General features: G+C 44.9%; 1 protein-coding gene across 1 annotated transcript; it reads right to left on the minus strand.

Annotated features, from left to right (window-relative positions):
• POLR1E (RNA polymerase I subunit E) lies at positions 1-27,665 on the minus strand. Its single transcript, XM_084629119.1, has 12 exons — positions 27,516-27,665; positions 25,711-25,814; positions 22,153-22,229; positions 17,297-17,382; positions 16,423-16,478; positions 13,792-13,936; positions 12,383-12,490; positions 11,636-11,732; positions 9,779-9,912; positions 6,057-6,138; positions 3,216-3,347; positions 1-398 (listed from the first exon to the last, which is right to left on the minus strand). Exons 1-12 carry the CDS (start codon positions 27,577-27,579, stop codon positions 239-241), a joined length of 1,245 nt encoding a protein of 414 aa, XP_084485245.1. The 5' UTR covers positions 27,580-27,665; the 3' UTR covers positions 1-238.

Below are 27,665 nucleotides of genomic sequence, written 5' to 3' on the forward strand. Positions count from 1 at the left end.
TAGAAAGGAGGAGAGGGTTTTGGTTTATTTTCAAAAAGGACTGATTACAGAGATGGACGTCAGCCAAACCCATTACTAGTATCAGCCTTGTCCAGTTCCACTGTCTGGCAAAATAGCCCTTCTAGGAGCTCAGATTTCAAGTGGGATCAGGGAACTGGCATCAGCTTTGTTCTTGCAGAGGCTCCTTCCCTGTCCTTTCAGCCAGTGTTCTCCTCAGTGAGATGTGCACAGTATTCCTTTATTTCATCTTCTTGCGCTTCCGCTGGCTCCCTGATGGCTTGTACACAGGTAAGGGCAGAGAGAGGGTGGCCAACTTGTGGTCTTCCTCGTCCGTGAGTCCTGACGGCCCCTTCCTTTTGGAGATCTTCAGCCTCATGGCTTTAGCGATCTCCAGTATTCTGACAAAAATAAAAACACCCATATTAGTGAATGCAAGAGTGTACATTCCTGTGTCAAATCACAAACACTCAGTAGCGCAAGGCAGCCCCCTGGATCAGAGCAATTAGGCTTTCACCTCGGAGGAGCAAGAATCAGGTCAGACGCAAGCAGTAACTTGGCTCTGTGGCTGTTTTCTGGAGCAGTGACTGGCAATATGGCTGGCCTGCCCAGCTTTGGGTAATGAGAATAGCCTGTTGCTTTATTTAGTGGCTCATAATCCCAAGTGTGTGAAAGTTATTCAGTCCATGCCAGTCTGGGGAGAGATGAAGTAAAAGCAATCTACATTTTGTAACGGGCACAGCTCAGGTATTTATTGATTGATAGCTATCAATAAATTGATAGCTGCCCTGCAGGAGAGCCCAGCTGATTTCCAGACACTCAGGAGGAAAGAGAGAGAATGTCCTGTGGTGCTCAACTGCAAACTCTTTTGGCTGTCTAAGATGCAGCACTGATGGGCTCTAAGGGCTTGTCTATACTGCCCGCTGGATTGGCAGGCAGCGATCGATCCAGCGGGGGTTGATTTATCGCGTCTAATCTAGACGCGATAAATCGACGGCCGAGCTCTCTCCCATCAACTCCAGTACTCCACCGGAGCGAGAGGTGCAGGCGGAGTCGACCGGGGAGCGGCAGCTGTCGACTCACCGCAGTGAAGACACCACGGTGAATAGATCTAAGTACGTCGCCTTCTAGCTGAAGTTGTGTAACTTAGATTGATGCCCCCTATCCACCCCGCAGTGTAGACCAGGCCTATGCGACCTCACAGTAGAATTAAAGCAGTAACACGTCAGCACGGAGAACATATAGAACTTTTTAATCAGGGATGCAAAATCCTTACTCAAAGAACTAAATTGCTCCTGAATATAATGATCGCGGCAATTTCTCATTCTTCCCGTGGCGCATCGGAATGTGATTAACAATGCTGCCGGTTCTAGTAAAAGTCCTTGGCTCTCACTTTAGTGTATTCTGATTGATCCCCAATGTCAGCTTTGCATCTGTGTTTCAATGAACAATGCCGTTTGCAAGGAGATTAAAGAAGTGGCTTTTTTCCAGTTTGAGGCTCACTCTGACTTTCGTTTTTCAGACTTCTCTGCACTCATTGTTTCAGGATCCCCAAAAAGACAGCTGCACAAGTCAAGAATCTGTTGTATCTAATATAGCTCACAAAAGGCAGCGTGACCTTTCCAAAAGCCATTTACTTCATCTTTAAGAATGGGGTCTAACCGGCTTCAAACACTGCCATTAAAACCATTATTCCACATCAGTTCCAAACAGCAAAATTACTGGAATCAGCAACAGCATCCACTGCCAGAACATGTACAAATGGAGTCACCCTCTGAAAAGCCAGGCAACTAATAGGTCGGATTACTTCCATTTACCATTGGAATTTAAGCTTTCTAGTCGAGAATCATTTCATTATTTTCTACACGATTTTGTTATGGGGAATAACTGATTTCTTGTTGAAGTTGTTAATTCTGCAGGACACAGGTTTTTCATACCCTGCAATAGCATCTTTAGAGATCTTGTCAGGGAACAGTCATCCTTATGAACCAGGTCAAGCTACAAAGCATGTCCTTGGAGTTGCTATTTCTCCCACTGAGGTGCAGCAAGCTAAGCATGGTTGAACTCAAATTGCTGACCGGGGGCCAATACATTTCAATTCCAGATGGTATTATGCAGCTGCTCTCTGCTAACAGCCAGTCTCCGCAACCTGCAGGTCAAGGATTCCCTAAGCGAGTCCATTAGATTAAATCAAGAATTGATCATAATTGTATTCTCCAATAGCCTGAGTCACACCCCTTCAAAGTCAGTGGAAAGACCCCTCTGAGTTTTATGGACTCTGGATCAGGCCCTGATTGAGACCTGTTGATAAAAGGCACACTTTACACTTAATACTCAGTAAATATGACACAGACATACTTCTTGTCCCATGGGAAATTAAGTGCTAGGAAGTAACTTCTCAATGAAGATACCGGAGCAAGTGTTCTTCATTAAGGACCCGATCCCCCCACCCCCCCAGTTGTCCTTGCTAGTCCCAATTAGCCAAACTCTCATCTCCTGATGCATGTGCAATTACCCTCCCCAAATTTCAGGAAAACATGTCTCCTCTGCACCAGGTGCAGGCAAGGCATTTGGGGGGGACTGGATTACTGGCTGTGCCAAGGGGGCATGTGCTCACAATTGGTTTTGTTTAAAAACCTGAGTTCCAACCTTTATGACAGAGACTGTTGCCTCCTGGCAATTAAACACGGATCAAGGACCCAGCGGGGAGTCAGAACTCCGCTTCCCCCTTGTTGTGAGGAGGAGGAGAATAGACTGGAAAACACAGAGGCATTGTTACTCAGTGGACAGAGCACTGGATTGGACTCAGAATTCTACTGGCTCTGTCACTGGCCTGCTGAGTGACCTTGGGCAAGTCACTTTCCCTCCATGCCTCAGTTTCCCCATCTGTAAAAGGGGACAAGGATGCCAAACTCCTCTGTAAAGTGCTTTGAGATCTACTGATGAAAAGTGTTCGATAAGAGCTCAGTATTATTAGTTATTTTAAAAAGCACCCCATTGCACCCCAATCCTGCACTGAGCACTGCCTGGGTGCACCCCTCTGACAAGAACGGGGGGAGCCTGTATGGCACTCAGGGCAGCATCTGGATCAAACACCCAACTGCTCAATCGAGGAACTGAAGACAAACCCCCCAGTGCTGCCTTCCTCTCCCCCCCCCCAAATTATTAAAAATGACTGAACGCTTCGTGTTCCTTCCATTCACAGAAACGTCACTCACCTGTTCTCGCGGAGTTTCATGTCCCTCTGTAGCACAGTCAGGTCTGTTTGGAAGTTGTTAATGTGCAGGGCTAAGGCTATGACGTAGGCTGTAATTTTAGCTTTCATCGAAGCGGAGATTAAATTCTGGATACTTGAGAATAAGAGGGTAGGGAAGAGAGACCAAATGTGACACTTTTTAACAGAGCCAGACGTATAACCCTTTGGGCTTGTGTCTGCCTACACCTGACGGCCAAACCCGGGATTATATTCCTAGTAAAAGGGACGGGGGAAACTGGCGACAACAGCAGCATTATCTTCACTGCCAGCTCTTTTGTGAGCGACTGAAAACCTGTGTGTGTGTGTGTGTCAAATTTGCAAATAGTTTTGGGTTGACCAAAATGGCAACTTTCGTCAAATCTAGTGGGCTGAAAGATTTCACCCAGCTCTAGTTATAAATCAACACAGCTCTCACAGCAGACGGGCCTAGAGGGTTGTTTTTCATACTGGCGTTGTACATTTATGTTCGGAACTCCTGGCCCCTTCATGGTAACGCCGATAAAAAAAAAAAGTATGAAGAGACAATGACTATAAAGCAAAAAAAAGTTTGGCCCTTCTGCACACAGCCACCTCGGTGGCAGCCAACAAAATTCAATAAAACCACAAGCAGCTTCTTGGAAACGTTATTAAACTAGAACAGCTCCCCAGCGGACCGCCCCCTTGGCAGATGCTTATTTTAATTACTTTCCATGTGTCCGTGTCCTGTGGACAGCCTTTCCTAACTCAAACCTCTGCATTTCTAAGTGTGTGTATTCTGGCGCCTCCGGTTGGCAGTCACTAAACTGCTGAAAGGCTGGTCTATGGCAGGCGGGCAAAGAATCTAGTGCCCAAGAAGAGCAGAAGCCAGTGCCACAGCTCTGACCAGTGTCCAGAACTTTTCTTTTAAAGTGGTAAACTGGAGAGCTTGGTCAGAGGCAGGCATCTATCATGGGGAAGAGGTGAAGTCCTAAACGTGCTTTAGTTTGGTGATCTGGGACCAGCCTGCACCGCCAGGCACAGCAGGGGTTGGGGACCTGCCTTGACTCAGTGGTGACACCAGAGGGTCCTGGCCTGGGAGGTACAATGGCAGCTGGAGCTCCCTGGCAGTACCTTAAGAGGGTACAGTGTGTGCTCTCCTGCTTTCCACTCACTGAGGTGTCTTCTCCTGGCTAGCCCCCTCTATGGCACAAGCCAGAACTCCTGGGTTCTATTCCTAGCTTTACTGCTGCTGACATTACCACAATTCACTACACCTCCACTTATTGGGCAGCTTCTCCGCTCTGCAGCATCACGCTCAGAGGACCAAGGAGACCGGAGGAGCATCACAGTCTGGCTACTCCTCCTGCCAGCCTGACGTGCTCCCTGGGGTGGGGGTGAGAGGGTGCCCAGGGGCTGCGCAACTCCCCAGCCAATGAGACATAGCCGGTCTTTCCTTCCGCTGTGCTGCCGGAGTGGAGCAGAGAGTCTGCCCTGCCAAGACAGCAGTGATGGTGCGCTAAGGTCGCAGGCTGCTGGCAGGTTTCATTCACGGACGTCTGTAAAATGCTTCAGAAAGAGAAGGCCCCAGGAAGATGTAGGCCTTGTCTACACACACACACACACACACACGCACTGGTTTCATTAAATGGGGTTAGTTAAACTGGCACAGGCCCCTATATGGGCACACCTAGACCTAGTCTACACTGGAAAAGTTTTGCTGGCATCGCTACCTGGCATCATTATACGAGCAAACCCTCCGAGTGTAGACACAGCTCATATCTGCATAAAAGAGCTTCTGCCATCTTAGCTAACACTGGTCCCCCAAGAGAGAGTCGCTACACTGGCAAGGCTCGGATTCCAGTATAACTGCATCCATGCTAGGGCTAGTTCCATCATAAAAGGTCACACCTGTGACCAACATAGCTCTACCCGGACACGTTTTAAATTGGTTTCAAACTGGTTTTATCGGTTTAACTTCTGCCTGAAATCTGACATAAGCCAGATTTAAACGGACTGAAGAGCTTCCGAGTGCAAAGCTGCATTGACTTACTGCCTCAGGGCAGGGCTAGACTGGAAACTTCAAACGCTGTCGTGGGAACGCTCCCGCGCCAACGCTGGGAGAGAGCTCTCCCAGGGCTCCTGGTAATCCACCTCCACGAGCGCTCGGAGCCTGTCCACACTAGCGCTTTAAAGCGCTCAGACTTGCTGCGCTCAGGGGGGTGATTTTTCACACCCCCGAGCCAGCAAGTTAGAGTGCTATAAAATGTAAGTATAGCCAAGCCCTCGGTTTCAAATCACAACTTTAGTTAAACTGGTGTGTAGTCAGGGGTTGCATTTTCAGTAGTTCCCCAGTGAGTTCAATAGCACTTGAGCTCCTAAGTAGCATGATCTCTTACAAATGGGACGGGGTTTCTAAGTCACTCAGATGCTTGTGAGCATTTTACCCCCAGCCTTTGTACGATGTGAAATAAAATACCTGATTTTAAAATACAAGCCATTGGGCCAGAGTCTCCTCTCACGCTGGTGTGACTCCACTACCTCAACAGAGCCACTTCTGATTTACAGTGGCATAAGGCTGAGGAGAATGAGAGCCAACGTTTCCAGACAATCACTGCCTGAAGTACCGATGATTGCTCAGCATGGTGACAGCCCCTTCCATTTTCTACACCGAAAAATCTCTGTACCGAAATCTACAGGCATTAAGAAGGGAAGATGCCAATAATTCAGATTTCTTTATATTACTGTTGAGATGATTTCCTGATAACATGGGCAGAGTTATGATCCCTTGATCTGAACTTTCCTGTGTCATAAACATCAATTTCAAACAAAACAAACCGTTCGCTACCTGCCATTGTTGTACGTCAGCGCTGTGAAGTTTTTCATGAGTTTGCTGTTAATGATGTGTGGACAGTCGGGGCCCATTGCATCTAGAAGAAAAAGCTTTTTGCAATAAAATGATAAAACACCATTCTGAAACATAATGGGGCTTCAATAAAATTAACACTTAAGAACTATGATAACACTGTGCTGGATTTATACTGCTTCTATGACATCTTTAAGGGAACAACTTAAAAATATATAAAATCAATGTCTTGACAAACTACTTAGAGCTTCTAGGGTAAGATTTTCAAACAGTGTCTAAATGGTTTACAATCTTAAACCCCATTTTCGAAACAGACTTAGGTGTTTACAAGCCAAAATCCCACGGACTTCAATCAGACTTAGGCTCCTAATGGCTTGTCACTTTTGAAAATGGGACTTGGAAGCTTTTGAAAATTTTACCCCTAGAATGTAGGGCAAGCTTCTGTACCATCTACGGACTGTCATTTTGTTCTTTGTTTGTACAGTGCCTCGCACAGTGGAGTCCTGGTCCAGAATGAGGACCCCTAGGCACTTTTTAAAAATATATCATTAATAATAAATTAAATTACATCAAGTATTAATACAATATCATTCCTTCCTTATCTGTGTTTCCATTACCAGAAGGTTATTAACACTTAAATAGTTTTTCAAAAAAACTGAATTTCCTTTTCACCACTTAGGGGTTGTCTACACTTGAAATGCTCCTGCTGCTGGAATGCTTCAGTGTAGACATTACCTGTGCTGAGAAGCAGGGTTCTCCCATTGGTATCGTTAATCCACCTCTCCAAGAGGTAGTAGCTAGATCAGTGGAAGAGTTCTTCCATCAACCTCACACTGTCTACACTGGGGGTTAGGTCAGCTTAACTGCATCATGCAGGAGCGTGGATTTTTTCACACACCTGACCGACGTAGATGGGTCGACAACTTTTTTGTGTAGACTGGGCCTTAGAATGGTGAGGTTCACTTTTATTTCATACCACTTTGACTTTTGGACTCCCATGCATCAGGGTGGCTGGGTTCCCAATACAACAGAGGAATGTTTAAAGAAAGTTTTTTCTACAGAAATCTAAAGCGGAGATTTTCAAACCTGCTCAGTGGATTGAGAAGCACAATTTCCGCAGAAGACAATGGGAATTATGCATCCAAATCCCCGTTGAAAATCCACACCTAAATGTTTTGTGTGGAGCTTTTAAGAACTGTTGTTACTGCACCTTTAAAAGCAAGATCATTTTGGATGCAGAGTTCAAAGGAGCTTGTTAGTTGGAACCAATGGAGGAGAAGTTGGCTGGAGACTGAACGTACAAATAAAGTGAGGCTGGATAAACTTGTAAATAAGGGATACCCTCAGTTCTGCAAGCTCTCATCAAGTGTCTCATGATATTTGGTGTTTTTCTTAAATCTCCAGATGCTGGAATCAGGAGATTGGATGAGAATCTCAGCTTTCATTTAAAAAAAAAAAAAAGATCCTAACCTTCTCGATTGTGGAGAAAACCTTGAAAACATAAAAGTGTGATCCTGAAAGCCCAGAAACTAGAAAGCAAAAAAAACCCGCCAAAAAATTTATTTAAAAAAATAAAATCTCATTGTTTTTAAACCAATCATTATTAAGAACATAAAAACAGCTACACTGGGTCAGACCAAAGGTCCACCTAGCCCAGTATCCTGTCTTCTGACAGTGGCCAATGCCAGGTGCCCCAGAGGGAATGAACAGAACAGGTAATCATCAAGTGATCCATCCCCTGTGGCCCATTCCCAGCTTCTGGCAAACAGAGGCTAGGGACACCATCCCTGCGCATCCTGGCTAATAGCCATTGATGGACCTATCCTCCATGAACTTATCTAGTTCTTTGTTGAATCCTGTTATAGTCTTGGCCTTCACAACATCCTCTGGCAAGGAGTTCCACAGGTTGACTGCATTGTGTGAAAAAATACTTCCTTTTGTTTGTTTTAAACCTGCTGCCTATTAATTTCATTTGGTGACCCCCTAGTTCTTGTGTTATGAGAAGGAGTAAATAACACTTCCTTATTCACTTTCTCCACACCAGTTATGATTTTTTGAGATTTATCACATCCCCCCTTAGTCATCTCTTTTCCTAACTGAAAAGTCCCAGTCTTATTAATCGTTCCTCATACAGAAGCCGTTCCATACCCCTAATCATTTTTGTTGTCGTTTTCTGAATCTTTTCCAATCCAATATATCTTTTTTTAGATGGGGAGACGACATCTGCACGCAGTATTCAAGGTGTGGACGTACCATGGATTTATATAAAGGCAATATGATATTTTCTGTCTTATTATCTATCCCTTTCCTAATGATTCCCAAAATTCTGATCACTTTTTTGACTGCCGCTGCACAGTGAGTGGATGTTTTCAGAGAACTGTCAACAATGACTCCAAGATCTTTCTTGAGTGGTAACAGCTAATTTAGACCCAATAATTTTATATTTATTCTGGGGGGCCTGGCTCATGATTTTTGAATGGGTTGGGTTGGCAATACTGTGCTAAGGTGATGATTTTGACACCATTCTGAACCAATTAACAAAAAAATCTGTTTAAAAAAAAAAAAGAAAGACCTTCTTGATAACATCATGAGAAAAAGCAACATATGAAAGAATATTTGGTTCAATGTCGATGCCTCAAGGGTCTTCCCAGTGATCTGCGCAACATGCGGAGAAAGGGAAGATTGTATGATAGCAGAAGGCTGGAGTAACTGTCATTAGAAGAGCCAGCTGGGTACTGGAAGTTTAGATGTGCATTTCCCACCAGATTTCTAAATTATTTCTGTCCAGAAACAAAACCAAACAAAAAATTTCAAAATTTCCTACAAGAAATTTCCAATAAAAATGGTTTCAGGCTGAAACTTTTAGTTTGGATAAAACCCCCAAAAAATTATTCTGAATTTTTACCTTTTAAAATGTCACATTATGGTTTATAAAGTGAAAAAACTGAAATGAAAAGTAATTTCAAAATAGACAATCAAAATGTACTGTGTTGAAAAATAAATGGGAACTTATTGGAATCCTCTGTTCCAATCCTCCCCCCCAAATCTCATGGAAACAGACATGTTTCTGAAGAACCAGCATTTTCTGATGGAAAAATATTCAGTTGGAGCATTTCAGACAGGAGTTACTCTAGTCTTCACAATACCCTGATCTAAAATGGCAAAGTCCCTGATGAATGAAAATGGCAAGTTTACAGTCTTGAATTATTGGGGCTTCTATAATTTCAAGACAACGTACATTTTAGTGATAAGAAAATGCCATTTCTACTTCGTTTGTGACACGAACTTGTTGATTTGTTCTACACTCTGTTCACTGTTGAGGCATTAACTGCACAACACATCTCACTACTTGCTTTCAAGCTTGTGTCCCGTCCCCCCCATGCAGATTCAGCAACCGGCGCCGTGGGGAAAGAGAAAGGGTTCATTTTTCGTCAGTGTTTTTAGGTTGAGATTTTCACAGCATTCCAAAGGGCTTTGGGCACCAAATTTGTGCCTAACTGCCTTGGACTGCTTTCAAAATCTTAACCTTGGCCCAAAAGTGTACATGGGGATCAAACTGCTACCTTTGTCTGTTAAAGCTCATCTGTCATCTTGGTGGAATTTTATTTCTTTTCTGGGTTTAAGACTCCATTAGTTACAATACAAACCCCAGTCCATAGCTGAAAGGTAAGCAGGGCAGAGAGATGCTCCTGTTATTAACTCACGTTTCTTCTTAATCACTTTCTGGAAACTGAACTTGATGAGGACATCCAGAAACCACAGACACCGCGCTTTATGGTCCGAGCTGTCCTCACTTGGAGGCATGGACTTCAGTTCTTCTAGAACGAAGGAGCAATGGCTAAAAGGAAGAGAGGGAACATCCCTTAGAGCCAAGGGCATAAAGAAATGGGGTTATGGGTACAGCACACTAGGACAGGGGATGCCTGAGTGTAAGGAATACACAAATAAGGCCAAGTCCGCAGCTAGTTTAAATTTACAGAGCTCCACTAACTTTGATATGGCAAAGCCAATTTATGCCAGCAGAGGATCTGGGCTCGTGTGTATTCCTTTGTCAGAGCAACCACTAACCTGTCGTGCTCTACCCAGAACCTTTAAATGCACTAATGCTTAATGATGAAAGGCAGGAGTAGTATTCTCTGACCAGACAGGAGAGTCATGAGAAGGACATTTCCACCTAGGGAAGATATTGCTCTGAAAAGAAGTGCAGATGATCCTACAGTATACTAATATGGCGGACAATATCTGTCCAACCTGTGGGCCTGTATACTCTAACCGCAAACTTCACCAGAGCACAACGCTGTCTGCATCCATCCACGGTCTATGTGGGCCTTTCATCTCCTCTTTATGGTTCCCCCTAGCCTAGACTCTCCAAACTTCAATGCATTCCCTGTTCGGCAGCTTGTCTAGAAGAGTGCCCAGAATGGGGCCATCTGCCCACCATTCTCAGAATCACCATTTGCTTCCTGTTCATTTTAATATCCTTGCTAGTCTTCAAACCCTGGGATTTCCCACCCAGCTCCCTCCTCTGGCCCCCTGCATTTTTCACATTTACCTATCCTACCTCATCTCTTCCTATTTGCTAGCAAGTTCCTTACACTTCTCTTATTCCCACTCCCCCAAACAGCAGCCATCCTGGCTGCACCTACACAAGCCGGCGGAGACTCTGCCTTTGGCTTCTGGCTGTTTCCTAGGTCCCCCAGCTCTCACTGTTATAAACTCTGCACACACAGATGCACGCCCCAAATTGCAGTCATCCCTCAGCCTGCTTCCTAGATTCCAACTCCTCCCACTGGGGCAGAGTTCCCAGATCAGGTTATATTCCAGGTTCACAGTTCAGGTTATATCCCACCTTGTGATAAAGAGAACACAACAATGAAGGGGCTCATCTTATCCACCATAGGAACCACAACTTTGAAGTCAGCATTAAGAGGCTGTTATTACATCACTGAACATATTATTTTAAGAAAGAAATGAGTATTTTTGGAACAAAGATAAACCTAACAGCCACAGCAGAAAATGTTAATAAGAACATAAGAACGGCCATACTGGGTCAGACCAATGGTCCATCTAGCTCAGAATCCTGTTGGCCAATAGTGGCCAGTGCCAGATGCTTCAGAGGGAGTGAACAGAGCAGGGAAATTTATCGAGTGATCCTTCCTCTGTCTTTCAGTCCTGCTTCTGGCAGTCAGAGGCTTAGGGATATCCAGAGCATGGGGTTGCATCCCTGGCTATCTTGGACAATAGACACTGATGGACCTATCCTCCATGAATGTTAAATGTCTAATTCTTTCATCTAGTGATCTGGTTCCAGTTGGCTAACAGGGTTTTGAAACAGCATTGACCTTATGTATCTGCTGATTCCTGGGGCTACTGGTCCTTCAGATGAAACAGAATAATTCTAATGAAATCTGTCTGGAAATTCCACCAGGTATATACAGCTTCCTACGTGTCAACTAGGTTCTACAGGTGTTTTCCTTCATGCTAGAAGCTACTCATTTTTTCAACTCATTTCATTACAAGGAACTGACCACTATATTTGCCCCATCAATAAGCACCCTTACCTTTTCTCTTCTGTCTTCTTAAGGATCGCCTCAGGAGTAATGCTAACGAAAGCTGCCGCTGGAGTCTGCAGCGCTTCATATTCGGCAGGGGAGAGGACTGGAGAGATTTTAAGAAATCATAAAGAACACTGTGCTCTTCCCCATTGAGGATCTAGAAGCCCTTAACGACCATTAAGTTTCACAACAGCCCTGTACGGTAGGCAAGTCATGTAGATTTACATTACACAAAGGGCTGACTTCATCCATTGCGCAACTGCTCACAGCAACCACCACCACTAATATCTTAGAGCAGCGAAGAACAGTATGTCCGAATAACACAGCCCGGGGAGATGTACTGTAGAGGAACAATCACAGGGACTGGAAGCCAGCCAGGATTAATGTCCCTGTAAGTTCTGATTTCATGATGAAGCATCTCCTCTGGTACTTGGGTCCACAGTCCAAATTCTACCCTTTGCTCCCCATAATACCCTTCATAACACTTACAGTTGACATCTACTTCACATTCACACAGGGGAAGGCACCAAAGCATCTCCTCTGGGAGAAGCCGCTCAAAAGGCAGGATGTGAGACTTATAGGCCCAAAGCCCTAAGGCACACTCTCAAATCTTCTGTCCCCAGCGTTTTGGTCACGAACAGAAATTACTCCTCTCAAATGACACACAACTCTGCTGCTCACCTGAGTCTGGCCCTTTCCTTTAACTCAGTATTTTCAGCTGGGTAAAGCAGTGCCCTGCCCCATAAAGGATACTGTCCTCAAACCTGTAGACGTTCTCTGGTCTGTCAGCATCTTCCTGGCAGGGAGGTAGGAAGAGGGAGACATCTTGCACGTCATCCTGAGCGGCGTCACTGACTAAAGCTTTCAAAGCAAGCCGGAGATGAGAGAGTGCTTGAGCCAATGCTAACGTGAACAGAACCGCAAAGCGAACGCTCGTGTTTAGTGTCAGTCTGTGCCAAGGGAATTCTTAGTTAAAAACCGAGAACTCTTCTGGTTAGAGTTTTAAAGCTCGAAATGCGGTATGGTGTGTGGGGGGGGATACTGGAAGCTTTTGAAATGACTAATAAATCAAACTCACGACAATGATTCTGCAAATTTCTATGTTTTCCCCACTCTAAGTAGAGTTAGCTACTGTACACAGAGCAGTCTTGTGTGTGCAGAACACAGTGCATTCTCCTACTGGGAGCTCTTTTGGATCATAGAAATGGAGGCCTGGAAGGGACCTCAGGAGGTCACCTATTCCATGCCCCCACACTGAGGCAGGATTAAGTATACGAGACCATCTGACAGGTGTCTATGTAACCTGTTCTTAAAAAACCTCCTCGTGACAGAGGGATGGGGACTGTCTTCTTATTGTCCGTTTGTACAGCGCCTAACACAGTGGGGCCCCAATCTCCACGCAATACTGAAATAATATTACTATAAATAAAGAGCCTAATTCACCATGGTGGTTCGCCACAGTTTTATGCCACTGTCATCACTTCGTTGCTTGCAACTCTGGGGACTTGCAAAACCCCATCTGGAGCACGAAAGAACACGGCGACACAATACTGTGGAACTGGAGCAAGAGCAGCCTTCGCTTCTGCTGCTCGTCTGATCCGAAGCCCAGACCCGCAGGACTGACAGGGTGACTTAGCTTGTCGGTTTTAAAGCTTTGGGGTCAGCTGGTCCTTTATGCCAGCCTGATGCGGAATCATTCTTTAAAGGATAAAGTCTGACAGGTTCTGTAAACGAACGTTCTATGCGAACAGCTCACAGAACAGATGAAGAGAATAACTTTCCAGGACCCTCTGCTCTGCTACCAGAGAGTTGAGCTGGGCAAGGAAAAGAACGTATGATTCACCCATTTATAAGCATTGTGATCAGAACGAGAAGATTGGATTTCAGTGTGCTTCTAGCAGAGAAGGCTGCACGACTCTCTCCCACAATGGTCGTTTGTTAGTTTCTAGCTGCTCAAATTTCTCCAATGCCACTACTATAGAGTTCACCACTCTGCTTCATTTAACACTCAAGGCAAAGCCGCCTCTCCCTCCCCTAGTCCTTGAGGTGGGAGAATCCTCTGAATACATTAGAGGAGGGAATAGACACAATGAATTAGCAAGTCTCCAAAAACCCAACAGGGAGGCTTGCTGCTGCTCTTCTGCATCACTCTTGTTACTTACCAGCAACACCTTTTGTGTCTATGATGTTTTCGGCTGCTTTTGTCACAGCCGCATTTAAAGTCTCACTGCCAACTTGGTGCATCCTTCGAGAGTTCAGGGCTCGCTTCTGCTTGTTGGTGCCAAAGGCTTCAATACACGAATCCACCTGCACAAGAAACCGATCCAAATTACTGCACCTAGAGACGGAGGTATGCTCTTTGGAAGGTGTTGGAGGGAAGCAGGAGATAATGCACCCTGAATAGGACGGGCTGCTATTGGATTCTACCTTTCAAAGGAAAGGAAACACATGTCACAGATCTGTAGGACCAAATTCGCTGCCCAGTTACAGCGGTGCTCCTCTACTGGTGTTAACCAGTATGAATGAAAGGAAAACTCAGCCTTTAGATTACAGTCCAGTCCAAGGCAGAGACGGCTTTTTTTTTAAAAAAAGCAAAAACTAACAAGTACGGAATGAATGAGTCACTAGAAACAAAAAGAGAGGAGGCATGATTTTCAGTATGCCCCCGCAGTGACCAAGTGCTAGTGAATCTGAACAATAAGCTGCGAACTAAGACCATGATCCTGCAAATGGATCTCCATGGGCAAATCTGTGGGAGTGCACTGGTTTCAGACCCCAAGCTGACAGTGGTGTCTGCCTGCCTGGATCTGACCACAAGACCATGGCCTAATGCCCATTTGTAAGGGGGCCATCAACTAATGGAACATTAGACAAGATCCATAAACAGAGATTCTATTCGATGTACAGTAACTAAATACAGAGGGTTGGGAAAGCTAGCACTCCTTTATTAAAAATTGTAAATTTCACTTTTGCTTTGAGCATCCAAAAGGGTGATCAGGTTATAGCTACAAAGTGTAGGGTCTAAAAAGAAGTAACAATAGACTTACATTGGAATAAAAATGTATTTTTTCCCTCTCCGAGATAGTGATTAAGGCCCTGATTCCGCAAAGACTTATGCACATGCTTAACTTTACACATTGCAAGTAGTCTTCTTGTCTTCCATGAGAACACCCACCATGCATAAAATTAAGGACATGCGTAAGTCACATGCGTAAGTCACTGCTGAACTGCCGTCTGTTTACATGTAAGGATTAGAATAATATAACTATGGGGCTGGAAGAGACCTCAATAAGTTATCAACTCCAGTCCCCACCCTGGCAGGGATTTGTCCAACCTGTTCTTAAAAACCGCCAGTGAGGGGATTCCACAACCTCCCTTGGAAGCTTCTTCCAGAGCTTAACCGCCCTTAGAGTTAGAAAGATTTTCCTGCTACCTAACCTAAATCTCCCTTGCTGCAGATTAAGTTCATTATTTCTTGTTCTACCGGCAGCAGACATGGAGAGCAATGGATCCCCTGTCCTCTTTGTAACCGCCCTTAACAGATTTAAAGACTTTTATCAGCCCTTCCCCCCCCCATTCTTCTTTTCTTAAGAACAAACAGTTTTTTAATCTTTCCTAAAAGTCAGGTTTCTAAATCTTTTATCATTTTTGTTGCTGTCCTCTGGACTCTCCTCACTTTGTCCACATCCTTCCTAAAGCGTGCCCTTCCCCCCCCGTCCCCCAGAACTGGACCCAGGACTCCAGCAGAGGCCTCACCAGAGCAGGACAATGACCTCCCATGTCTTACACAGGACACTCTTTATACACCGCAGCGTAACAGGGTTTTTTGCAATGGCATCACACTGATGCCTCACTCAGTTTGTGAGCCAGTCCAGCACCCAGATCCTTCTCAGCAGTACCACCACCTCGCCACTGACTCCCCACTTGGTAGTTGTGCAGTTGTTTCTTCCTTCCTAAGTGAAGTACTTTGCACTTGTCTCTATTTCATGTCATGTTGCTGAATTCTGACCAATTCTCCAAATTGTCAAAGTCCTTTTGAAATCTAATCCTGTCCTCCAAAGTTCTTGCAACCCCTCCTCCAATCCCCCCGGTTTGGTGTCATCCACAGATTTTATAAGCATATTCTCCACTCCACTATCCAAGTCATTAATGGCAACAGTGAATAGTACTGGATCCAAGAATGAACCACGTGGGACCCCACTAGATACAGCCTACCAGTCTGACAGCGAACCATTGATAACTACTCATTGAATATGATGTTTTCAACCAGCAGTGCACCCACCTAATAGTAATTTAATATATTCCTCATTTCCCTAGTTTGCTTATAAGAACATCATGCGGGTCTGTGCCAAAACCCTTACTAAAAAGCGAGATATATCATGTCCTCCGCCAGGGCCGTCCCTAGCTATCCTGGTGCCCTACACAGCTGCGTACTTTGCATGTCTACCGCTTCCCCCCACGAGGCCACGAACCCTGTCAAAGAACAATTCACACTAAACTTGTTCTTTGTGAACATGCTCTAGGTAAACTTAAAATAAATCGGCGAACACACCCCAATCTTTTGGTGGCCATTAATCTATTTAACGTTTAGCCAGTTCATAGAACCACCACCAAAGCTACAATAAGGATACAACTGCTGCTGTTACACCACTTCAAATCTATTGCCCAGCTTCCGAACATACTAAAAATGCTGAACTACACCCATTAATGGCAAACGTGGACAAACCATTTCTAGACTAGGATCGTTTGCTGAGGGTAGCCCGGTGATTATGTTAGGAAAACAAAACTTTTACCTTCTCTCTGTAGGATTTATTCTGATACTCTGACGGGTCGTCATCTATTAAATCATCTACAAAAAGACCAAAAATGAGTACACATAGGTATAACTGTGCTACTGTGTCTTCATTCACACTGTGCCAGAACCCGGCAAACAAGTGCGCAGGTTCTCACACCTGATACTCGAGAATTTAAAAAAGGATAAACTGAGATGCTAGACAGCATCTGAGAGAGACTGGGCAGTCGTGTTACTACAAAGAGCATTCAGACTTTAGTTTGATACATCAGAAAAGGTGTGTCCTGGATTATACCAACATCAGGATCACCTTGTGCACCAAGGAAACAATTCATTGGGGATACTCAATATTTTCCTCTAGGCTTGCGGCAATAAAAGCAGCCCTGCTGAAGAACTGTGCTGCCAGGGATTATTTTATTTCCCAGAAAGTGGCGATTCAGTCTCTGGGCCTGTTTAGTTCTAGCCTTCTCCTAAGCAGAAGACACAAAGGACGATAACACCAAAACACGACCTGAAACCATTGATTGGGATTAAGTTCAACGTTTTCCACCTTCCACCCTGATTTACTCTAACTCCCCCCCACACCACCACCACCACCCACCCACACACACTTCCTAAATATTACCTCATAGCTTGCAACGTGGAAAACAGTAAAAGGGAGAGTTGTAGCTAGCTCGTTAAAGCACCAGAAAAAAAGTGTATTATGGGGGCATTCTCCAATCAGCTTGCGCTCTTTCACTCAGGGACCATTAAGAATATCTGTGACATTGGACTGATGGAGATAGGAGCCAAACTGTAGGCAGCAGACGGAGTGAAATGCACACGGAGTGCCGATGTACCGTGCCGTCGGTGGCAGAGTTCAGTCTTTTACTTACCTGACAACAACGGCTGCATGTTGAATAATTCAGCATTATAGACTTCCATTTGTCCAGCGTCCTTATCTAACACACCGACAAAGTACCTGTGGAGAGCAGAGTGAGGGATGATTAACCAGAGATGATCATAAGTGAAATACATTAGCATTATTATATGGCCCAGTGCTCTTCATGACCCTCCTCCCTCCTGTCCCCAGCAGGGACCGATTTTTTCCATCGCAACAACTAGAACTTCACAGTGAAATGAGTTCCATAAAAGTCACATAGGAGGCCTGATTTTTAACCCTGGAGTCTCAAATGAAGGCATCTAAATTAGCCTCCAGGCACACAGAATGAGCGTTGAGGTGCTTAACTGTCATATTCTATTCTCTTTCTTGTATGTATTTGCAGGGATCCTAACAGCTCCTCTAAGCAGGATCTCATTAGGTGCACTGTCTGGTTTCAGAAGCTTAAGAATGACGTTTTTCTAGGGCTCCCTGGGCTCAGGATCTGTACTATCTGGAATTTAAAGGATAAAGATATTTCAAATGCTGACTTCGTTCTCAAGCAAATAATTAAAGATTGGATGGCTCTTTTTAAAGCTCAGATTCCACGTGGCCGTTCTCTGATTATTAATGGCCCCTTGAACCTAAGGTTTGGGCTACACTTAAAACGAACACCAGCATAGCTGCATTAGTCAGAGGTGTGAAACATCACACCCCCAGCCAACATAACTATGATGACAAAACCCCCAGTATAGACGCAGCTATGCCAACAGAAGAGTGCTTCTGTTTGGGGAGGCAGTGTTCCTACACTGAAAGAAAGACTCCTTCTGTTGGTTTAACCTGTATCTATGTTAGGAGGCTATGCCAGCATATACACATGTCTACACTAAAGCTTAAGTCTGACAGCATCCCAGAAACTGACTCTACTTTCTCCACTACTGAGAAAACAGATTTTTTTGCAGGACCAAAGTAGCTCATTTTAAAGAGATCTAGCCCTCCCTTTCTTTCCGGCCAGCAGTTCAGAGGGATAAGATGGATGGTTCACTTTGCTGCTGTCCAGACCCGCATGGCTTGAGAAAATGTGTGTTTTTCCCATTTTCGCCTAACTCTGAGGACCAGGCTGGATCTTTCTCTCATCCACCTGGCAGCCTAGGACATTCATTTAATGTTGGGTTTGGCAAGGTTTTCAGTGGCTTGTGCTGGATCTGCCCCCCTCTGCCATTTTTAAAACTGGAACTGACTTGGTGAGGACCAAGTATGGCTACAGCATGACACCAGGCATTCAGGTGTGCTGAGCTGGGGGAGAAATTCTCTCTACTGCCTTGTCTATTTCACGGGAGCAGTTCAACTAAAGGCATAATTTCAAACTGATTCAGTTCAACAGTGCATCATCGAGCTAAGCTGAACCGACATAAGCCGCTTCAAATTGAATTCAGTGTCTCTGCAGGGTTTAGACAGGGACTAAGAGCAAAAATACAAGTCTAGTAGCTAATAAAACTTGGGACATTTCAGGAACAACTATGGACGAGTAACTGCTAGAAGCTTGATGGAGGCAATGCCTGGTCTTTGGGTTGTGGAGAACCGCAACCCCACTGGTAGCTCTTTCAAGTAGACCAGAGTTGGGCAAACTACGGCCCGCGGGACCGTCCTGCCCGGCCCCTGAGCTCCTGACTGGGGAGGCTAGTCCGGCCCCTCGCCTGTGGTTTCCCCTCCCACGCAGCCTCAGCTCGCTGCACCACCGCCGCAATGCTCCGGGCGGGGGCTGCGAGCTCCTGGGGCAGGGCAGCTGCAGAACGACGGCCTGGCCCGGTGCTCTGTGCTGCACGGTGCGTGGCTGGCTCCAGCCGGGCAGAGCGGCTGGGAGCACCGCCAGCCACCGGTGCTCCAGGCAGTGCGGTAAGGGGGTAGGGAGCGGGGTTGGAGCGGTCAGAGGGCGGGGAACAGGGGGATTGAATGGGGGCAGGAGTTCTGGTGGCAGTCAGGAAGGAGGGGGGGGGTTTGGATGGGGCAGGAGTCCCGGCGGGGGGTGGGGGCATCAGGGGGCGAGAAGCAGGGGGGGTCGGATAGGGGCCGGGCCACTCCTGCCTGTTTGGGGAGGCACAGCCTCCCCTAACCGACCCTCCATACAATTTCTGAAACCCGATGCGGCCCTCAGGCCAAAAAGTTTGCCTGCCCCTGAACCAGACAAAAAGAATGAGTCACACTAAGTTGAATGGAGAGGAAAGGAATAAAAAAAAGGGATGGGGTCTGAAGCCTCTAAACAAAGAAAAACCCACAGAAAGAAAGAGCACCCTACTCAGACTAGCCAGGTGTCCTCACACCTAAGGAAACTACGTTTCCACCCCTCCAGCTTCAAGAACTGGCCTCACATTAGCCAGGCACATGTCTAGGGCTCTGCAGCAGCTGTTCCAAGGATTGATTACATCATTAAAACGGTCTCTTAATCATGCCCAACGATATGAGTGTTCCGAGATGGAGTCCTACGCTGGTATAAAATTGCATATCACTGATATTTGTAGCATAGATGTTCATTAGACTAACTGGGTCTCAATTGAATTCTCCAGACACAAGCATAAAACCGCCCTCAGAGTCTTGTTGCAGTGACAGTGTTGTAAATTAAGTTCTGTCACAATTAAAGTCACAGCTCTCCTCGTTTCATTTGAGACAGAGGAGAACAAAACTCCATGACCTACATGTAATCAATCTCTTTCACCTTTTAGACGATCTGAGTCCTGGATTTCCTGCTACAGCCACTCTTGGGCTGCTTAACAAAATGGTGAGTAGCAGAAAGGGACTTGCTTTTAATCGACTCCTCTAGAACCCAAGCACATCAGGAAACTCAAGTTTAGAAGTCCCATGTCCCTGCTCCACTCTCACATGATCCAGAACAATCCAGAACCGAGCGGATTTGTTCTCGTCCCACCCAGCAATATGGAAATTGTTACGAGGCACAGAATCGGCAAAAGTATGTCAACGCAGGTCTGTTACCAGTACAGATGTGACTAGGACTCAGACTTGACAGACATTTCTGAAGTCCACCCTTTTCACCCTCCACTGGTATATATTAAATTTAAGAGACACATCACGTCAAATTTGACCCCAAAATGCAGGTTCTCTAGTAAAATATAATTGTCTCTAAATCTAAGACAAAACTAGCTGCAAAGTTCAAGTTGTAAGCACCAGAGGCAAATGTTTTAGCTGCATCTGCCTGAAAATCAGTTTAGTTGGCGGAACAGAAACCCAGTTCTAGGGTCTTCTCCACTTTCCACATCTAAGGCAGGATTTTCACAGCTGCTTTAGGGATCTGGACGTTCAATTACCAATGGATTTCAATAGGATTCCTCACAGATAAGCATATGAGTAAGTTTTTGCAGGATCAGGGCCTTATATGATTTTATTATCCAGTTCCTACGGCAACAAACCTTGTTGTACTGTTAGGACTATTGCCTGAAGTCATGTAAAAGCTTGTTTTGTTCTTTTTCTCTCACTAGTTATGTACACAACAAAACCTAATTTAGACTCGAATTTGACCTGACAGTGTCTCTTAGACTCCTCCTTCTGCCTGCGCACATATTAAACTTCCTTTGATATTAATGGGAATGTCGGTGTGCCTCAAGGAAAGAACAGATACTCTTAACCAACCCAACAGGATTATTTGCTGTTGATGTTTTCTGGATCCACTAATTCCAAAGGTTTCTATCAAAACCAGAGGTTTCCTTACTTACAGTTCCTAGATCAAGCCAGACTTGATAAAACAACATTATTACTACTAACATTCGCTTAGATGTGCCAATATCTGTTATCTTTTTCTTATCCTTCCCAATGAAAATACCATCACTTCATATGTGTTTCCCTTTCTCATGTATGGCAATGGTTCTCAACCAGGGGTACGTGTCCCCTCTGTGGGTACGCAGAGGTCTTCCGAGGGTACATCAACTCATCTAGATACTTGCCTAGTTTTACAACAGGTACATAAAAAGCACCAGCGAAGTCAGTACAAACTAAAATTTCATACAGACAATGACTTGTTTATACTGCTCTATACACCATACCCTGAAATGTAAGTACAATATTTATATTCCAATTAATTTATTTTACAAATATATGGTAAAATAAAAAAGGCAGCAGTTTTTCAGTACTAGTGTGCTGTGACGCTTTTGTATTTTTGTGTCTGAGTTTGTAAGCAATTCTTTTTTAAGTGAGGTGAAACTTGGGGTATGCAAAACAAAATCAGACTCCTGAAAGGAGTTCAGAAGTCTGGAAAGGTTGAGTACCACCAGTGTATGGAACAGTCAAGTAGATCATCAAGATTATCAAGCTGTTGTCCTGCAACTGCCCAGTGATCATGCAAGACCAAGGAATCCTCTGCATATATCAGATACAGATTCTGCCAGATTTGAAGGGTGGCTTATTAAACTGGATTCTACAACATCAATGTCTCTCCTCGGTGATGTTACTTACTGTTTTTTGGGGGTTTTTTAATCCAAATCTTCTTAACCTGATGTACATATATATTGCATGGCCATATTTTTCAGCAGCAATCAGCACCTCTCATTGAGAACAATCATAGAATCTCAGGGTTGGAAGGGACCTCAGGAGGTCATCTAGTCCAACACCCTGCTCAATGCAGGACCGATCCCCAACTAAATCATCCCAGCCAGGGCTTTGTCAAGCCTGACTTTAAAACAATGGGAGCTGCAAGGCGCTGAATGCTTGAAAATCTGCCCCTCTTCCTTTCCGATCCTCAGCAAAAGCTGAGCTCTTCTGAAAATCTGTCCCCACATTTATAAACAGCACAAATGAAAAGGAAAAGAGAAGAATCAAGTAAACAGAACAACTGCTTTACCCTCCTCCTTTGCACACACCCCATACCTGCAGAGGGAGTTACATTTCAAGACTCCTGAGCCGAAGTTTTTTCCCACATAAGAAAGCCTGTCTGTCTCCGAAGTCTAAAATACAAAGAAAAATAACTTTAGTGGTGGGGTACTTGTGACACAAATTCTCCATGTGCACCGAACTTTCTAACCAAGCTATTACGTTCTTTTTTTCTGGGTATCAGATACCAGTTCTCCGAACAAAAGACATTTTTAACTTGTCTGCTTTTAGGGAAATTTTCTCATCAATTCTATTAAAAGCAACACACCAATATTTCCCAAATAAAGTCTTAAAAGAGACAACATTTCTTATGACTGAAAGAACCCAACCTTGTAAATAATGCTACCTTCACATTCACCTAGAGCAGTGGTTCCCAAACTCGTTCCACCGCTTGTGCAGGGAAAGCCCCTGCCGGGCCGGTTTGTTTACCTGCCATGTCCGCAGGTTCGGCCAATGGCGGCTCCCAGTGGCCGCGGTTCACTGCTCCAGGCCAATGGGAGCTGCTGGAAGCGGCGCGGGCCGAGGGACATACTGGCCACCCTTCCCGCAGCCCCCATTGGCCTGGAGCAGTGAACCGTGGCCACTGGGAGCCGCGATCGGCCGAACCTGCGGACACGGCAGGTAAACAAACCGCCCCGGCCCGCCAGGGCTTTCCCTGCACAAGTGGCAGAACAAGTTTGGGAACCACTGACCTAATGGAAGGTAAGAACACTTTACGTGGAAGTTATTGCCTTCACAGTGCTAACAGTATTTCTGGTTAACTTCTGAGCAGGCTTAGCATTGTCGTGAACTCTGGAATTCAAAAACACAGCTAGAACGTCTTGTCCACAATAGTTAAACCTAAAAGCGATGGTTTGTAATAGAAACGCTGTAACTAGTTAGAGCTAAAAATGTAGAGAAATTAACCATCTTTGCTATTAAATTTAAGGTGTTATTTCAGATGCTTTAGTTAAAGTTACATCCAGCCTTCCATTGTAACTGTTGCTCATAACTTCCTGAAAATTAATTCTCCTCCTGCATTGAAAATTGCTGTGTTTTGTCTCAATTCCAAGGTTATTCCTGGGGGAGTGGTAGTGTGAGTAAAATTAATTCAGTGAGTTTTTTAAATGTAATTTTAATACACACAAGCCCACACTATCATTATATATGCACACACGCTTTTGAAAAACTGGACTTGTTTATGTGCCCTTGGACTCAAAAATAACTGAACTTTAAAACTTCATGGCATCGTCAGTTTACGTCCCCAATCCCGACAGCTGAGTGCGAATCAGCCACTCTGAAGAGTTCACAGGATCAGGGCCTACATTTCAAAATTATTTAAATAAAGAACGTGGGTACATCTGCAGTACAAAATCTGTACCTAGTTTGTGCTTGAATAGGTGTATACTAGTCAGTAGCACTAACTGCATAACTCCACAATAACTCAGGTAAGGTTTTTCCTTTTCTGGCCTTTGGCTTGTTTCTCTTTCCACTAAAGCCAATGCAAGCAAAACTTTCACACAAGAGAATTCAATCATAACAAAAACTACAGCAATGCAAATGTTAAGGTTAGAAATGTACACATGAAAGAAATCAGAAAATGCAACATGTTTTTTGCAGTCATCTTAGCCCGCCAACTCTGCAAATAATAGCTTTACTTTTTTATTAGGTATGCTGTTAACCATATAGCCTAATATATACAGTATGTGCAACATGGGAAAGTCAATATTACTTTCAGAATCCATGACTTTGGGTGTTTAATTTGGTAACCTTAACTATATTACTGCAGTGGTATTTTGCATTTAACATATGAGCCAGAGCAATTCAAACTTGCGGCGTACTGCATTATTGAACCCCGTTACCATCCCTTTATATAATTGGCATTAATATACTTGAAGTACATTGTTTGGTAAGCTATATGGTGTTAGGTTCATTCTGTGTCTGATCATGAATTGCTTTGACAAAGCAAAATTATGCTTTCATACCTGTCAACACACTAATACTCAGTACTACTTCCTGAGGTTACAGTGACATCTTGTGGTTTTGTAGACTAAAGACTCCATAATACATGCTTTTAGAGACTTGAGGAGCTCCAGGTATCAGTGCACAGACTATTCCTCATATTAACAAGGCACACAGATGGGCTAACTCAAAGCTACACGCAAAAGCTCTTACCCCCTCTCCCCCGATGCCATTGTTCCAAGCAGCGGCTTTTTCCATTTAAGCTTCTGCTACCACTTTCCCTCGATCCAGTCTGATTTCTGCTGCTAAGAACAGTCTCTCTGCCCTGCAAGCTGAAATAAGGGTCTGGACATATCCAGAATCTCATAAAATACCATAAAGTGGAATGGTTTAATTTTGGGATTTGTGTTTTGTTTTTAATTCACATAGAGGGTTCATCAACAAAAGGCTGTTACAAGGAGGAGGGAGAAAAATTGTTCTTCTTCACCTCTGAGGACAGGACAAGAAGCACTGGGCTTAAATTGCAGCAAGGGAGGTTTAGGTTGGATATTAGGAAAAACTTCCTGTCAGGGTTGTTAAGCACTGGAATAAATTGCCTACGGAGGTTGTGGAATCCCCATCGTTGGGGATTTTTAAGAGCAGGTTGGACAAACACCTGTCAGGGATGGTCTAGATAATACTTAGTCCTGCCATGAGTGCAGGGGACTGGACTAGACGACCTTGTCCCTTCCAGTTCTATGATTCTATGACTGGCTACTTTCTCTTTCAAGGGGCACGACCAATTTGAAATCTAAACAATTTTTTTTTTAAAGTTAGTTAAAAACTGCTTCAGTTACTACACCTGCTTAAATCCCCCTCCTAATTTATGATGCTTTACAATCACATTTGTCTTAATGTTTTCCTCTCCACTGCTGGGGCAGGTAGGGGTGGAGACCTACAAAACAACAGCCCAACTAAAGTCCTGCTCCTACAATCAGATCCATGCCAGCGGACCCACAGACAACCCTACTGGGAACAATGAGGTGCCATGCAGATCCAATGTCAGGATTGGGGCCTATCTCCTTATACAAGAGAACCAGTGAAAATGACTGTACATGAAGAGGATGTCAAATGCACAAAGAAAACAAAAACCGGATACAAAACAGAGATTTTCCTTCACCATGGGAATTCACAGACTGGATCAGACCCAAAATTCATCTAGTCCAATATCGGTCTCCAAATGTGGGCAGTTCCAAATACTTCAGAGGAAGGTACAAGAACTCCAAAATAGCAGATGAGGGATAATCTGCCACCACATTAGAGCTCATCTTGATGTCTAATCGCTTAAAACCTGAAGCAAAAGGTTTAACAATCATTCAAAATGTGTTAGTCATTATAATGCTACATATTTTATATCCATACAATATCTTTCATTTGTAATCTTACGTGTTACACCTGTAACAGTAGCAGGTTACAAAAATATACAAAAGTGAGATTTTTTATTTCAGTGTCCCTTGACAAATTTTTCAATACTTCTTGGCAAAAACATCCTGACTGACAAAGACAAAAACCTGATAATAAACAGGGATCTGATGTTTCACTGCAGAACTCTTGTACAATGACAAACAAACTTACCAAGATTCTTTGGTGTTTCTTTCTGGGATTAGTCGTGTCTTTGCTTTTGTATAAAGTAAAATCCATGTTTTCAGAATTCTGCAGTTTTCCATTTGAAAATTGAACTGTAATAAATTTGTAAGGAGAAAGCATTTGAAACAGTACAGACAAAGGTAAACCTATGTTTAAAATAAAAATGTTTATAACAATGCCAGGAAAGAGGTTGTTCTTAATGAGAATTTTGGGCAGCCTGAGTTATATCAGAGTTAATTTCAGAATACAAGTGTTTTTTTTTTTTTTTTTTCAGAATAATTACTCCACTTTGGAAGCCAACTAATTATTCTGCAATAAAGTGACTTTTCTTATGGCACAGTATCCACGCAGGAAGTTAGTCTGGAAAATCTATTGCAGAACAGTTTACTCTGCAATGGTTATTCCACTCAATTTCTGAGCATAAACAGGACATTATTATTGTGCTACGGGTGTAGAGCAAATGGAGGGTCACTAACGCCCTACACCTGAGATGTCAGTAATTTGTCCTGAGTAAGATGCCATAGACTCTCCCTGGCAAGGCTGGACCAAGCTTGATGCTACAGAAGGATCTCATCAGACATAATTTGAAAGATTCTGCTATTTGCCCCAACTGAGGTAAGGGCCCGCTGTCCTAGGAGCTGTACAAACACAGTCAGAAACAGACCCGGAAGAGCGTACAATTCCTCCATCACTGACAATTTTGAAATCAAGATGGGTTGTTTTTTCAAAAAGATCTGCTCTACGAATTATTGTGGGACAAGTCTTTGGCCTGTGTTATGCAAGAGGTCAGACTAGATGATCACAATGGTCCCTTCTGGCCTTGGAATCTATGAATTTCAACAATCTTTTGGATGTAGACTGCTCCCTGAATTTAACTTTAACAGTTGGAGACTATTCGTATAATGTTCCACGCATATTTATGTTCATGAATCTATGTTGACTGCAGACTTCAAAGGGACCGTGCACACACATTCACTCATTTGCTTTCTTGGAGCAGGGCCTGAATGCAGCACAGTGCAAAAAACACAGTGTAATAACAAGGCTGGTGTCAAAACACAGCAAAGGAGCAGCTTAGAGACAAGCAGCCTGCCCTCCAGAAAACTGCCTTCTAGCTTTATTTGTCTTTCACTGACTTTAATTTAGGGTTGATGATTTTTAAGAATGTATTTAATAGCTAAAATTTCTGCATTTTTTTCTTGAAATCCCACAGGTTAACATTTGGTCATGCCTCCAAAAACTGAGTTCAGCTGCACGGTGGCGCATGCCAGGCCAGCGCAGCACCTCAGTCCTCACAGACATCAGCTACAGACGCCGAACAGCTGGCCAGGGAGAGGGCTTCCCCCCTGAGGTCAGCAGAGCGCTTCCCTTCCCGGGCAAGCAGGAGGAAGGAGCAGCCCACCGAAAGGACTAATCCGACCAAGGTGGGATCTGCAGCCTTCGTTCAGGAGGACCCGGGGAGATCCCACGGGCTAGCTGGGAAGGATGAAACCCACCAAGCCAGCAAATGTCTCTGAGATGAAGCCGGGCACTGGGCAGCCCCCGGCTACACGCCCACCCCGAGCCCGGACAGCCCCGGCGAGTCCCGTGCAGGGCGGGGGTGGGGGGGTGGCTGCGCGGCCGGTGCCCCGACTCCCGGGCGGCGGCGGCGGCTGCTGGGGGGCGTGGGACAGCAGCGCCCCTGGCCGGGCAGCCCCCGCGCACCGCGTGGCGCAGGAGGCCGCGCAGCCACGGCCCGGGGGCGCACGGGCGAGCGCGGCCCTTGCTCCGCCCCGCCTCAGGGGCGCGACTCTTACCGAGCGGGGCGCTCTGGGCCTCCTGGGGGTCCCCCCGGTAGCACCAGCGGGCGGCAGCGGCCATGGCGCGGCTTCCTCGCGGCCGGCTGGAGACCGCCTCCCGGCCCGCCCCGCCCCGGCCGCGATCGCCGCCTACAGCCGGCCGGCGCA

Source organism: Lepidochelys olivacea (assembly GCF_965140295.1).
Source record: "Lepidochelys olivacea isolate rLepOli2 genome assembly, chromosome: 5".
Classification (NCBI taxonomy): Eukaryota; Metazoa; Chordata; order Testudines; family Cheloniidae; genus Lepidochelys; species Lepidochelys olivacea.